A 13075-nucleotide genomic window follows, 5' to 3' on the forward strand; every position below is an offset into this window, starting at 1 on the left:
TACATGCAAGTCGGGAATACATTCATACCCCTATGTATTTTTACACTCCGGAATTCGTTTTGCTAACAAGGTCTCCAAAAGCGGGTACAAATACAACGCTTTGGCTCGGTTATCCAAGACTGCATTGAAAGATATTGCCAGCTCACTGGACTTATACACATACAGGCAAAATGTTAATAACTATACTACCATAACGCATGAATTGACCTGAATTGTGATTTGTTTGCAATTTAATTCGTATATTGTTTCACTCATTCACTAGTTTGATCAATACACACAAAACATGGCTCTGCGCAGCGGCGATATCGTACCCAAAGAGGAACATCCGAGGTGCGATTATTGCTAATTGAAAAAACAAATGATTACTAAGCCAACAGAAGTCCTACGTCAACCTTGCGGTTATAACATAGGTTTAACCCATTAATAGTTTTTTTTAACTCAACATTATTGTGAATGACCTTCAATTCACTAAAAATGTGTATTTTCGTTGCGATTATGAAACGAATATTAGATTGAGATCCGTTTCTTCAGATATTTTTCGGTAAAAAAACCATTATTTCGTACACCCATGGAAGAATTTGTTGTTTCTTTCAATTTTCGGAAAATTTTGGGGAACGAAGCAATTTTGCCATTAAGAGCGAAAGCTGAATTGAAACTTTTGGTGTCTTTATCCTGACGGGATTCATGGTCCTCTATTACTGATTAAAATAAATTGATCGATCTCAGTTCATGTGCGTATCTTTCAGAATATGCATTTCAGGGAAGAATTTCAGCCATATGAATAAACATGAATGTTTGACCGGGCAGCACTCTCAGGCAGTCAGTATTTTTATTGATGAATACTGAGTCCTCAAGGTGGGCGTAAAGCTCAAAAAATCTTGTAAATACGAAGCAGATTCAATTTTTACTATAAACATATTTTTTTTACTTTAAAATACCTAACGTGTCCACGTGGACATTATCCAAACCCCCTCCCCCCTCATCGTGGACAAGCGTGGACATTTTGGTAACATGGACATGGACATTTTTTGACATGGAAAAACGAATTCTAAAGTGTAAATTATGAATGAAAATTAACTATTCCGAATCAAATTAGTAATCTATGCGAATGCAAATCACTTTTTTTGCAAATGGTGAGAAAATCCTATACGGAGCTTGGGTCCGAAATTTATTTTATAGTATAATAATAAATTTCAGTAGGAATATCGCAAAATTTAAAGGAAATAAGTTAGGGTTAGGGTTAGGACTATGTGCTTCAAGTAATCAAATAATGCCAAATAGAAATTTTCTTCAAAATTATACCAATATAAAATTGCCTTTAAGCGTTCTAATCTGATAGAGATCTAATAGTTTGGATCCCAAACCCGAATGTCGCCACTATGTCCTGGATATTCCCGTTGTCCCGGGTTGATGGCGATATTGACCGTGTAAGGTGGCAAAATTGTGCTCCCGTGGCCGAGTGGTTAGCGTCATAACTAACATGCCGGGTGTTCGGGTTCGATTCCCGTTCTGGTCGGGGGAATTTTTCGTCAAAGAAATTTCCTCCGACTTGCACTGTGATCACGCGTATTCTAGAGCTTGCCACTCAGAATGCATTCAAGGCGTGTTATTTTGGCATAGAAATCTCAACTAAGTACTAATAAAAATTACGCAAGTAATACTACGTTGAGACGGCGAAGTTCCTCTAGCAACGTTAGTGCCATTGAAGAAGAAGAAGAAGAAGAAGGTGGCAAAATATTGATTGAGGTTAGATCGAATCGGAAAGCCTGGCTGTCACGATATTGAAGACAATTGAGGGGCTTAGAATGCAAGGGGTGGAAGTGACTTGATCGATTTCTCTTCATCAACTTTTTCTCCAGTTAATAACTCAACTGCAAAAACGTTCCAATTTGAGTTTGCTATAGAATCCGATAGATGAGGTTCTGACCTATCTTCCGCATTGTCAAATACAGCTGGGAATGTATTTGCAGCTAAGTTATGACCAAAAGAGAAAGTTGATGTAGAGAAATCGATCAAATCACTTACACCCCTTTCATTCTAGGCCCCTCAATTATTGTCAATAATTTTGATCTTGTAAGGTGCTCATAAAACGGGCTGCTTTGATTGCGTTAAACTTGCGGTTTTCAAAGTTTTCATACTAGTATAAGTGCTAGTCGCTATGTTTGAATTGGCATTGAAAATTAATTTGAATTTTTCGCATTTCAGTGGTCTTAATGTTTTGTCCGAAACTGTATAATTATTAAATGTGGAATAAATATTTATTGCAAACGCCTAATAATTGAATTTCAGCACAATCCTACTTCGTGTAATGAATAAAAGGAAAACACTACTTCTCGAAATACTAGCGTAAAAGTACAAAAATAATATTATAATACCAGTAATTTACGCTCTTTGTTACTCTTCAGGGATCTACGAAAAAAACTTATTCGTATTAAATTTCGTTGTTCGAATAGCTTGAAGAGCCATTAACAGTATGTATTGCTGTATATAACCTAGGTTTATGTCTTATTATGTTTGTCTAGTGGAAATTTTGTAATCTCTTCAATAATAAAGCGTTTTACGGAATTTTGGTGTTACGACTATCGAACAACAATTTTGTTTGATGAGCGGACAATGATTGAAGGAATTATAATTAATGAGATAAAAAGGTGGAACAAGGATTCATGCCATTTGTAATTATTAAACTTTGATCTGGAATGTGAAAAATTTTATGATGAAATTTCCTAAAATCATAATCTCTTTCGTAAAGATGCTTCATTATCTGAATATATTTTCATTGTGGAGAACAAAGCAGTTACATCCAAGAGTGTTTAATTGTTTGTTTTTTTCTCAGTTTCATTCACTCAATAAAATTCTTCAAAAAATATTGGGAGTGCAACTTAATTCGTTCCGTTTCCACAAGATGACTCAAGGTGCTATAAATAGTCGACTGTGATAGATGATTTTTGCTGAATCGTGAAATGTCGTCATCTGTCAAATAAATATTGCCTACAAGTCTTTGAGCTTGTACAATTAGTGCTATATCTACTGCGTTGAAAATGTTCAATACGTTGAATTTTGTAGGGAATGATTTGGACGTTTTAACACGAGAACTACCGACAGTGTTAGAAGTGGTGAAAACAAAAAGTGTCCAGATCTGTTGATCCGTCCAAAGCTAGCTATTGCACAAAAACGTCCAGATTACTCAAGTAATCAACCAGATACGAGTTGATGATCTTTTTTGATTATAACATTGAATCTTTTTTGATTGCAACATTGTAATTTATGGAAAGAACTCCAAACCTTCCATAAACTCCCATTGCAAAATTTAAAACCATCATCACTTTCACCGAAGCGCTGCCTAGGTGTAGATTTGTACGTTAGATCGCCAATTAAGTTGCACGCCTTATATTATAATATTAAAGTTTTCATGACTTATGTGTCAGTTTGTCCAATGACGCTGCATTAATTACTCTCCGGTAATTGTTTTTCCCTTCTGCAAGTAATCGATGAAGACTATGCCATGCGCATTAAAAAAAATGGGTGGGTTATATCTATGATATAACCGCAAAATTGATGTGGGACTAGCTTAGCTTAGCAATCATTTGTTTGTATTGATTACATTTTTGATTGAATGAAACAATTTCCGAATTCAATATATTTGCTTTGTGAGTAAACAGATTGAATAAATGCCATGCATTTTGATAGATTATGTTCTTCGTTACAAGTAAATTTAATGACAGTCCTTTTTGGTTTGGTACGATGCATAGGACAAAAAATGTGAACAGAATAATTATCAAACGATTATTTTATCTCACATTTCTCTATGAAGTTTTCATCTCTCGAGTGTACGTACTTCTCGAACCGCGAATTTGTTTGATTTGATGAACTTTAGGTACTCTGTGCCGGAAATTCAGTGAGTGGAAGATATGAAGGCATATCCTTCAATGCAACATGAATAACCGAGCCAAAGCGTTGTGTTCGTACCCGTTTTTGTTATCCGGGTTAGGAAAACACTTTTCAGAGTGCAAAAAAAACATGCGGGTGCAGAAGTACTGCCAGCTTGCATGAATCAACAACTTAAACTTATACTGTGTTCAGGAAACATATTCTAGCCTGCACAAAGGCAAGCGAATACGAAAGTACTCGCAGTTTGCATTTATTTGCAAAACCGTTTTCCCCAGACACCTTGGTTTTTATGTCTGTGTTAGGCAAAAACATTTCAGTCGGAACAAAAATACCCTGACCTGCATGAATTTGCAATGCCGATTCCCCCAAACACCTTGGTTCTGAAGTCTGTGTTGGGGAAACACATTTCAGTCGGAACAAAAAAAACCCGACTTACATGCATTTAGAGACGCCGGTTAATCGTTCGATTAATTCAAATAATCGAATATCTGAAATCATAATCGAGTAATTTTGTATCGAATAATTTGAAATCATAATATAAATACATCGAATAATTGCCACTGTAATCGCGATTAATAATAAAAGGAATCTTTCTCAAGGTTAATGCATTTCTAGGTTAAGAATTAGGCTATATAATTTTTTTTATCCAACCATGTAACATCGACAACCGGATAGACCAAGCGACCAGAAAAACAACGTAATACGTGATTATTACAACGCCAAACCAGCTGTTGAATCATCAACGCTCCTCTGTTTTTGGTCGACGGTCAGCAAACGCGGCACCTATCGCGCGGATAGCTTTTTCATGTCCAAAATGTCGTGAAAAATGTATCAAACTCGTGTTTTTAAAATGTCTACGGCCTCAGCTAACTCGCTTAACTCCACTCCACGATCGTTCAAAACGAGTCGACGCACTTGTTTTATGATTTCTGGATTCGTAGCCTCGTTTAGCCTTCCAGAGCGAGATGCATCTGCGGTGCTTGTACGGCCCATTTTAAATTCACTAAACACCGATTAACTGTTGTTCTCAAAGAAAGTGGAATAACATTTCGTCAACCCTTCCCGGGCACATTACAAACTTTATGTATGCTCAATTTGTTTTTTTTTTCGATGGTGTAATGGATCAGAATGTTTACTTGAACATCCTCAAGGAAAATATGAAACAAAGTGTCAACAAAATGTGATGGAATCGAGGATTCAAGTTTTGCCAAGACAATGACCCAGAGCTCAAGACATATAAAGTTCGTACATGGTTACATTACAATTGCTCAGAAGTTATTGATATTCCTCCACAATCTTCCGACATCAATCTCAGTAAAAAACTGAGGAAGTTATCTGTGTAGGAAATTCAGAAACCATTTAATTTCTAAAAACAACGATTTTAACAACCACTTTATGAAAAAAATTATAAATATTCCTTCCGAATACATTAAAAAAACTCGTAAATGAGGCTAAAGGCAGCTATAAATAGTTGAAATGAACAAGGGATACCATACTAATGCTGGAATTCGGAAATTGGCCAACGCATTCGAAATCGAGTAGATATTTCAACCAGCGTACGATTATGAGTTTGAGTCAATTTTCATACATTAGCACATACATTCGCTTTTGGCAGAGAATTATTCTAAATTATTCATTATTCTAAAAACAGATAGCAAACCTTTTAACCATCATATGACACTATGACTTTATCTAAATAGAATGTTCCGAAAGCTTGTTTTTGATTTTCAAAAGAAGGAAAAAGAGATCTGCATGGTGGAGTACGATTACGGGTTTGAGTCACTGTATGTAGAGTACATCTCAGACTATTGTTTCACCAAAAATGAAAATCAATAACGAACGCAGTATTCGTTACTCGTCGCCATAACAATCAAGAATCACCGGTCAATCCTAGCGCGTGTAATCGCAAACGAAAAGAATTATATTTACATTTGCTTCTTAATAATTAATCAATCAATCATCATTGAAAATATTTGATAAACAAGACATGCCGAGACCGATTATGACCTTCTGGCGGTAAATAATGGCATTATACCGTCGAATCAAACAAAGTCAATCGAAGAATAGGTTTGAATTAAAAATCTGTTTAGTTCCACTAACCACCTTTTGCCCCTCTCGTGCCCCGCCATCGTTGACTCAGAATCTTGATCCGAGCCAACGAGTGAAAGAGCGCACGGAAAACATTCTTCTTTCGGACCGCGTCCTTCTAAAACTGTCTACCATGAATATTTTTCCCGATTTCCTCGATCCACCTTATCCTTCATCGCTGCTTTCGCTTCACACAGTCTTTCGTATTCCATCATGGAACAACAGTGCCTCTCTCTTCAAATCGTGGCCATGATCGCGTACCGATGATCTGCTTTACTCTCGCTCCATTGCACCCACACCACACCGAATCCGGTGGCTCCTTGATCTCTCTTTCCCCCCCCCCCCCCACACACACACACACACACACACACACACACACACACACATACAACACGCGCAATCCCTGACGATCGTGTGATCGTGTGCTTCTGACCGACACGCGCAGGAGAGAGCAGATCACTTCATTAGTTTTCGCTCTTGCGCATGGCTTTTCTCTCGCGCACTCTTCCTCTCATGTCCGCTAGGCTTCGGTACGGCCAAACTGTCGGATTCCATCCGCCCAAACCATCTCGGGCTGCCCAAGGCATACACAGTTGGTGCGGAGAAGTCTCAAACGAGAGTACGACGTTGCGCAGACATCTTGTATCGTTTGCGGACTCTTGCGGACTCGAGGTAGCGAGGTTGGAAACCAAAATAAAGATAAAGTAACGAATAATATAAACAATAGAAGGGCGGTCGGCAGTCAATGAACCAAAATAGTTCAATTGCGGCGCGCAGAGCTCATAATTGGTGCTAATTGATTTGATTGGTCCCCGCGAGGTTTGTTGCGATCGCGGCAAACGCAACGTGAAATTTTCTGGAGGATACTTGCCGACGGCAAGTGCACCTCGCTGCAAATCCGTGTACACTCGAGGGTTCAGACGGTTAAAGGACGGTACGCGATTGTTTCGTTGATCACAAAATGCTGTGTAAGGTTCGTTTTATAATAGTGGAATTTGATTCAAAATAATCGGAGTGATGAAAAAAATGTGAGCGCTAGGAAAGTGCCGGGAATGTGAGTAAATTTCGGTTTCGTTTTGGGAACGAGCAAGAGTTTGTGACCTTTTCGATTTAAGGAAGGGCAAACGAGAAGGGAAAAGGAGAGTTTTTTTTTCCCTAGAAATGAATGGATAGATTACCTGATTCTACGGTTCGTGCATTCCATTGAGATATTTACGGAGAAGCCCAAGGAGACAAGCAGTATTGTGAAACCGAGAGAAACAGAGTGAAAATGATGGATAAGTGATTTGATAAGTTTGGATTCACGTGTGTTTGGATTATCTATTAGCGTGTATACTAACAACGACGACAACGATGCCGGAAAAAGAGACTTTCCACGAGCACATGCAGGTGCATCCGTTCCATCATCCTGGCCATCCGCTGGCGGCGGCTGCCCACCATCATCCGGGCCTTGCCGCATCGCACGGATTGGCTGCCGCGGCGGCTGCGGCCAACGGAGCCAGTCCGGGCGGCGGCGGTGGCTACAATCCGCTGCAGATTCCGTCGGCATTCGTAGCATTCCACTCCCAGCTGCCCTCGATGGACCAGCGGGCAGCGGCCCATGATGGACGCTACGGGACGCTCTGGGATCCCACCGGGCCGCCTTCCTATCACCACTCCGGTCATGGGTAAGTTTGAAGTAATCTTTTTCTAAATCCTCTATGAATTCGGAGTGTCTGGCGAACATATGTTTCGCACATTTTATGAAGTTCGTAAAAGGGGCTTTTACGACGGCAAAACAAAAAAAAAATGGACTGTAAGACTTCGGCGCCTTTATATTTGACTCTTTTATTGCTCGATTGTATTTCGCCAATAATTCGTAGGCTGACGATAAGCTGATGCTAACAGTCTCCGTCGAATAATCTCCGGAGATAAAAGCGTGCTTTTGATTTATTGCTTGCGTCGTCTCCGCGAGGTGTTAATTTTGAACATTTCTTCGCCAACTTATACCCATGGACAGTTTAATTCTAAAACTCTTCCCCAAACTAACAACCGTTATGATAAATTTCTCGATATGGCAGAGAAGAGATGTTTTGTTCAAACTCACATTAGTGCGTAATAGCTGTCCCCATCTTTGGGGGGTAAGCTCGGAATTGATTTAATGTTCCGCCAAGCTGAGATTTATTGCGTTCGATTGTAGTTAATACGAACGATATTGAAATCCCCCCACCTATTGATGGCGTGATTAATGGGTGTCAAATTTGGGGATCGTTTCGCATGAAACAATTTGCATGTTAATGTATGTAATCATACGCACCCGGGGATGATGTCAACGGAGAAGTTGATCGTCTCCTAATATTGTAGAGAATGATTGATGTCTTCATTAGATTTGTTTGAGTTTTGTGACACTCATACGGTACAATTTGGTCAATGACCTATCTTAGGTTCATTGGAGTTCGATGTTTTTCCATTCCTAGTCGTATTAGTATTCATTTTGGACAACTCTTGTCTGTAATTTGTTGTACTGAGCATTTTGTTACACAATTTCACACAAGTAACGTGGGATTTACCGCAGCAGAGAATCTAACCAAACGCATAATTCCAAACGCCGTAGCAATATTAAATGAACAACTGGGAGAGCACAGATTACTTGTGCCAATTGACCAATCAGACCGAGGGATTTTCGTGTAGATGATGCTTGACATTTTTCAATTGTTCGATGGTTGGTTTCATGAAATGTATAATTTTCTTCGTTGTATGACATTATTAGGGAATGCCTATGTCGATTTATGCGAATAGCTCGAAAATCCATCAGCAAATAACTTAGTGATGAGCGCTTGAAATTGGACAATTTTCGCGATGCGGAAGATTTTTCGTTTTTCAATTTGCACCCCGATATTTTCGCGATAGACGTAATCCTACGTCGAAAAGTTTTTACTCAAAAACAAAATACATAAAAACAATATTTATGATGAGGGTTTTATTCTTCATTTTTTTCAGCCAGAATAATTTTTGATTGTGAGTATTCTCTACTTACAGTAAAATTAAAAATATGAATCTTTCATCAAATACACCATTTATTTTATCGAAAAAAAGGCGTGATCTTACACAGTAGATCCTAAACAGAACGTTTATAGTGAAAAAAATATAAACTTGTTGAATTTTAAACGAAATTAAACAGGATTTTTCGCCGACGCTCTAAAATTGCGTTTTTTTTAAAATCAAAATGACTCCCAAATTAATATCGTACATTTTAAGCAGTCTTAAAAAAATTGGAGTGTTGTTTAGAAGTCTTTGGTTATGCAAAATATTGAAAAAATGATATTCCAAGTGTGGCGAAAAAAATATTTTTTTTTGTGGGTGGCAATATGGTTGTCACCATCTTATAAAGGGTTAAAAAATACATATGAGGGCATATTAGTCTTACAACTAGCGCCAACAACTGGTTAGGCCTGCTGACATCCTTCCACATCGTCATTTTCATTACTTTCATTGAATACGGTTCGCGCTCAAACGAAACATTCATTCAGGTATAAGACGATTTCATTCGATATAGAACACTTTCATTTTCATTTCACGATTTGATATCTTCGCTTCATCGGGGAACAGAAACAAATGAACGTGAAACGAAACAAGACAATTTCAAAACATAGGTCTTGGAGCTTCATTACCTCAAATGGAATCTCAAACGGGGTTGAATTTATGATCTACGTTTAAGATATTAGGGACATAATTAAAGGTTAATCATTTTTAGGCACATTCAATACTGCATAGAACTCATTCACACTTATTTTTTGATACAACGACAAATATAGTTATGAATTTCTCATGATTTGCATACCAATCGATTACAATTCGCTAAATTCTAAACGGCTTAAATTCATGAAAACTGGAAGAACTTCCTTTTTTCCCATACATTTGTTCTGCCGAATTGTGTGCTAACCCTACCCGTATTTCGAATGCTTATAACTCGAACATTTCTTAATAGATCGGAAAGATGTTTGCTTCAATTGATATTGACAATTACATTTATTTTTCTCAAGAAAACACAACATATTGAAAGGGTTTTCCATCGATAGCTAATTGATTATTTGTTGTTGGTAGCGTTCAGTATTACCGGTTTCTCCAGGTTTGAGTAGCTCATAATGGAGCAAATCCTTCTGATTCTTCCAAATACAGAGCAGTGTCTTCGGTCCGTAGCGGTTTGGCCCCTCAACCGATGGTGATGGTTTCCCTGGACCTACCCAACGCCTAGGATTCTCAAAATTAACCCACTTATCATCGCGAGTCACATTCCGGTGAAGAAATGACTTCCATTTTCACCTGGCGAGCAGCATTTTAAATGTGATTTATCGGTTTCCCTGCTGTATTTTGTTCAGCTCATGTGGAACCAATTTTCCGATCTCCTGGATCTTTTCCATAGTCTTCATACGTAAGAAGATGGCTGCTTGAGTCACATTCAATTGACGAATTTACGTTGGATTTACAACCAGATAGCGCTGCGAGTAAAATGAGGATGTTTTGTTTTTTTTTGTATGAAATTCGTTCAAATTTTCTAGAAAAATCAGAATTTATCTTCAAATTTCCCGGTTTCACGTATTCCTTCTGCCCTAAAAAGGTTAGGAAATCGCCATTTTACAATGTAATATGCATATTTTGAAAAATGGCTTGGTATAAGTATCATAACTTTATTATTTTTCAACTAGGTAAACGATGAGTAGCATGTGTTGCGCTAGAAATACTACAAATCCTTTTCGTATCGGCCCTTACATTATCAATGATATCATTCAACTTAATATGATATCGATTTCATCACCAGAGTATCCAGAGTATTCATAACCTGTATGCATAATCAAACTTAAAATTTTTGAAGATTATCAATGACTTTGGTCCAATCGCGTGTTGAAACCATCGTAAATATACAAAGCTCTAACTTTCTCACCATATTCTGACGACATTTAATGGTTGAAATGAATCTGAACAGAAATAAAATGAAGAACTACGACCGAATCTTGCTTTTCAGTGCGTAGAATAAACAAACATCATCACTATTGTGGTTCTGAGCTCTAATGTAGGTGTCGCATGAGCTGATTCAGCTTTGCGTAAATTCGTCAATTGATCCGCGAGTTGTTGTTGTTGCATTTTGAATTTTGAAATTATTTGGAGGTTTTCCACGCTCTTCGTTTTTCACGTTGAAATCACCATTTTTGAACTGCGATTTTTCAAGAGCAGGTCCGTCGTTGGCTTCGCAGCGTTCTTTGAATGGTACAAAAGTCGACTTGTGCAATGCTCTTCAAACATATGCTGCAGAGTAAATTTTTTTTTGAGCTTAGTTTTGAGCTGAAATCCTTCGTTACACTAAGAGAAATAATTAGTAAATATAACGTATTTTTTGGTAAACGCTACCAATCTGTAGTCATTTTCTACCGGACTAATAAGCATATATGTCAAGCAGAATCATGATTCGTAAGCCCAATATCGGCTGCATTTTCTAGGCGAAAATGCACGTATTAGAATTATATCAAATTCTCACCTCCGTAATGCGTAATAATAATGGTTAATACGCACTTTTCTCACCAGTCTTCAGATATGACATTCAAGTTTACTTATGTTATCGAGTAAAATACTCTAACCTCTGGTAGGGATGTGGAACAGTTGGCAATATGTACGAAAATTTTGTACATTCTACTAATGTTTGCATTACCAAAGGTATCTGGTAGCTTTCAACCGAGAATTTTTCTATGTGTAGATGTCAAAACAAGGCAATGTTGCCAATAATGCATTATGGTGAGACTTATATTGACAGTTGAAGCCATTCGTTGGCGAATTTCGGTTTCATATTCTGGTATTCGGTATTTTTCTCGGCATCTTGCATTTTTCGCACCAGGGATGTCATTGCGAACGTAATGTCTCCATTTGTCCTCACAGCTATACAGCACAAAATTAAATTATTCATAAGTCAAGAGCAAAACCAACCGATGTCCAACGAACTTTTTTGTTTCATATCTTCACGCTTCACTTGAAATGCTTTCCAAACGTATTTTGTTCTCGGTTTCTTACCCATTCATGTAATCAAAAATGAAGTATTTGACGTAGGACTACGTCTTTCATTTCTGCATCGGGGTGTAAGTTCAAAGTTTCAAAAAGCAGAGAGTGCCGCTTGGAGTGCAAGGTTTTGAACGTAAATACCTGTTTGCAGGCTGAACGGAGTGGTATGATAATCACTCCATTAGAAAGACAAAATGTCCAAGAGAGTTATATTATTGCTACTTGTTGACTCGAAAAATTGTTTAATAGCTTAAGAATAGCTTAGAAAACAGACTATTGAAATCTTTATATAAGCTGACGCCCGCTCGGGACTCCGTTTAATTGTTAATGTGAGACGAGGAAGGTTCATTCACACGTCTATGCATTATGCCTTTTCCTCCCAATTCCATTTCGATAATACCGATGGGTGCCATTGACTATGTATTTGATGGTGAAGAATAAGAAATGTTTGATATGGTGTAGTGGATTTTTCACAATATCGAAGAAAACACTTTGCTGCCAATTTGTATTTGGAGTGTATTGATGGATCCATATTTGGGTCACTCACACATACCTTTTTATTGCGATATGATTAGTACACTACACAAACAGCCCAAGATATTTGGTTGATACATTTGAAGATCGATTTGAAAAAGTCTGAGTTCGGTCACAACAGTATTTCTATCCCATATCCTTAAATCTCCGGCATGTCCCGAAATCGGCATCTTTGTTGCGCCGTTCAAACCTCTAAAGTCACTCATCAACACCACTTCTGGGTGCTGAAAGGCAATCCCATTCGCACCGTTTGACGCCGCCGCCGTCATCCCGTTCGTTCCGGTCAACGGTCTCGCTCGTTTTTCCACCGAAATCATTATTAGTATCCTGTGGTCCTTGGGCGAAGTTATGCAGCAGTAGTAGTAGTAGCAGAAAAAAGAAGGCGGACAGCAGCAGCCACGATGCAAATCGGCTTAAAATGTTTTCGGTACCACACCCTCCTTGGGCCGTGGTGTGTCAAAAATTAAGCACTTGTGACCGCTGTATTTTGTGCATTTTGTTTCAGGGTTCTGTTGAAGCGAAAGTATCAAATTTCTTG

At 38.2% G+C, this 13075-nt stretch overlaps 1 protein-coding gene and 1 pseudogene across 1 annotated transcript in view; both read left to right on the top strand.

Annotated features, from left to right (window-relative positions):
- The first annotated feature begins 285 nt into the window (after positions 1-285).
- LOC129763809 (U4 spliceosomal RNA) lies at positions 286-452 on the top strand (annotated as a pseudogene).
- Positions 453-6541: 6089 nt separating this feature from the next.
- The window catches only part of LOC129772477 (transcriptional activator cubitus interruptus), a 139251-nt gene continuing 132717 nt past the window's right edge, over positions 6542-13075 (top strand). Inside the window, exon 1 of the mRNA XM_055776210.1 lies at positions 6542-7643. Coding sequence (XP_055632185.1) covers positions 7330-7643 — 314 coding nt within the window. The 5' untranslated portion in view covers positions 6542-7329. The remainder of the gene's footprint in view (positions 7644-13075) is intronic.

This window comes from Toxorhynchites rutilus, chromosome 1, assembly GCF_029784135.1.
Source record: "Toxorhynchites rutilus septentrionalis strain SRP chromosome 1, ASM2978413v1, whole genome shotgun sequence".
Classification (NCBI taxonomy): Eukaryota; Metazoa; Arthropoda; class Insecta; order Diptera; family Culicidae; genus Toxorhynchites; species Toxorhynchites rutilus.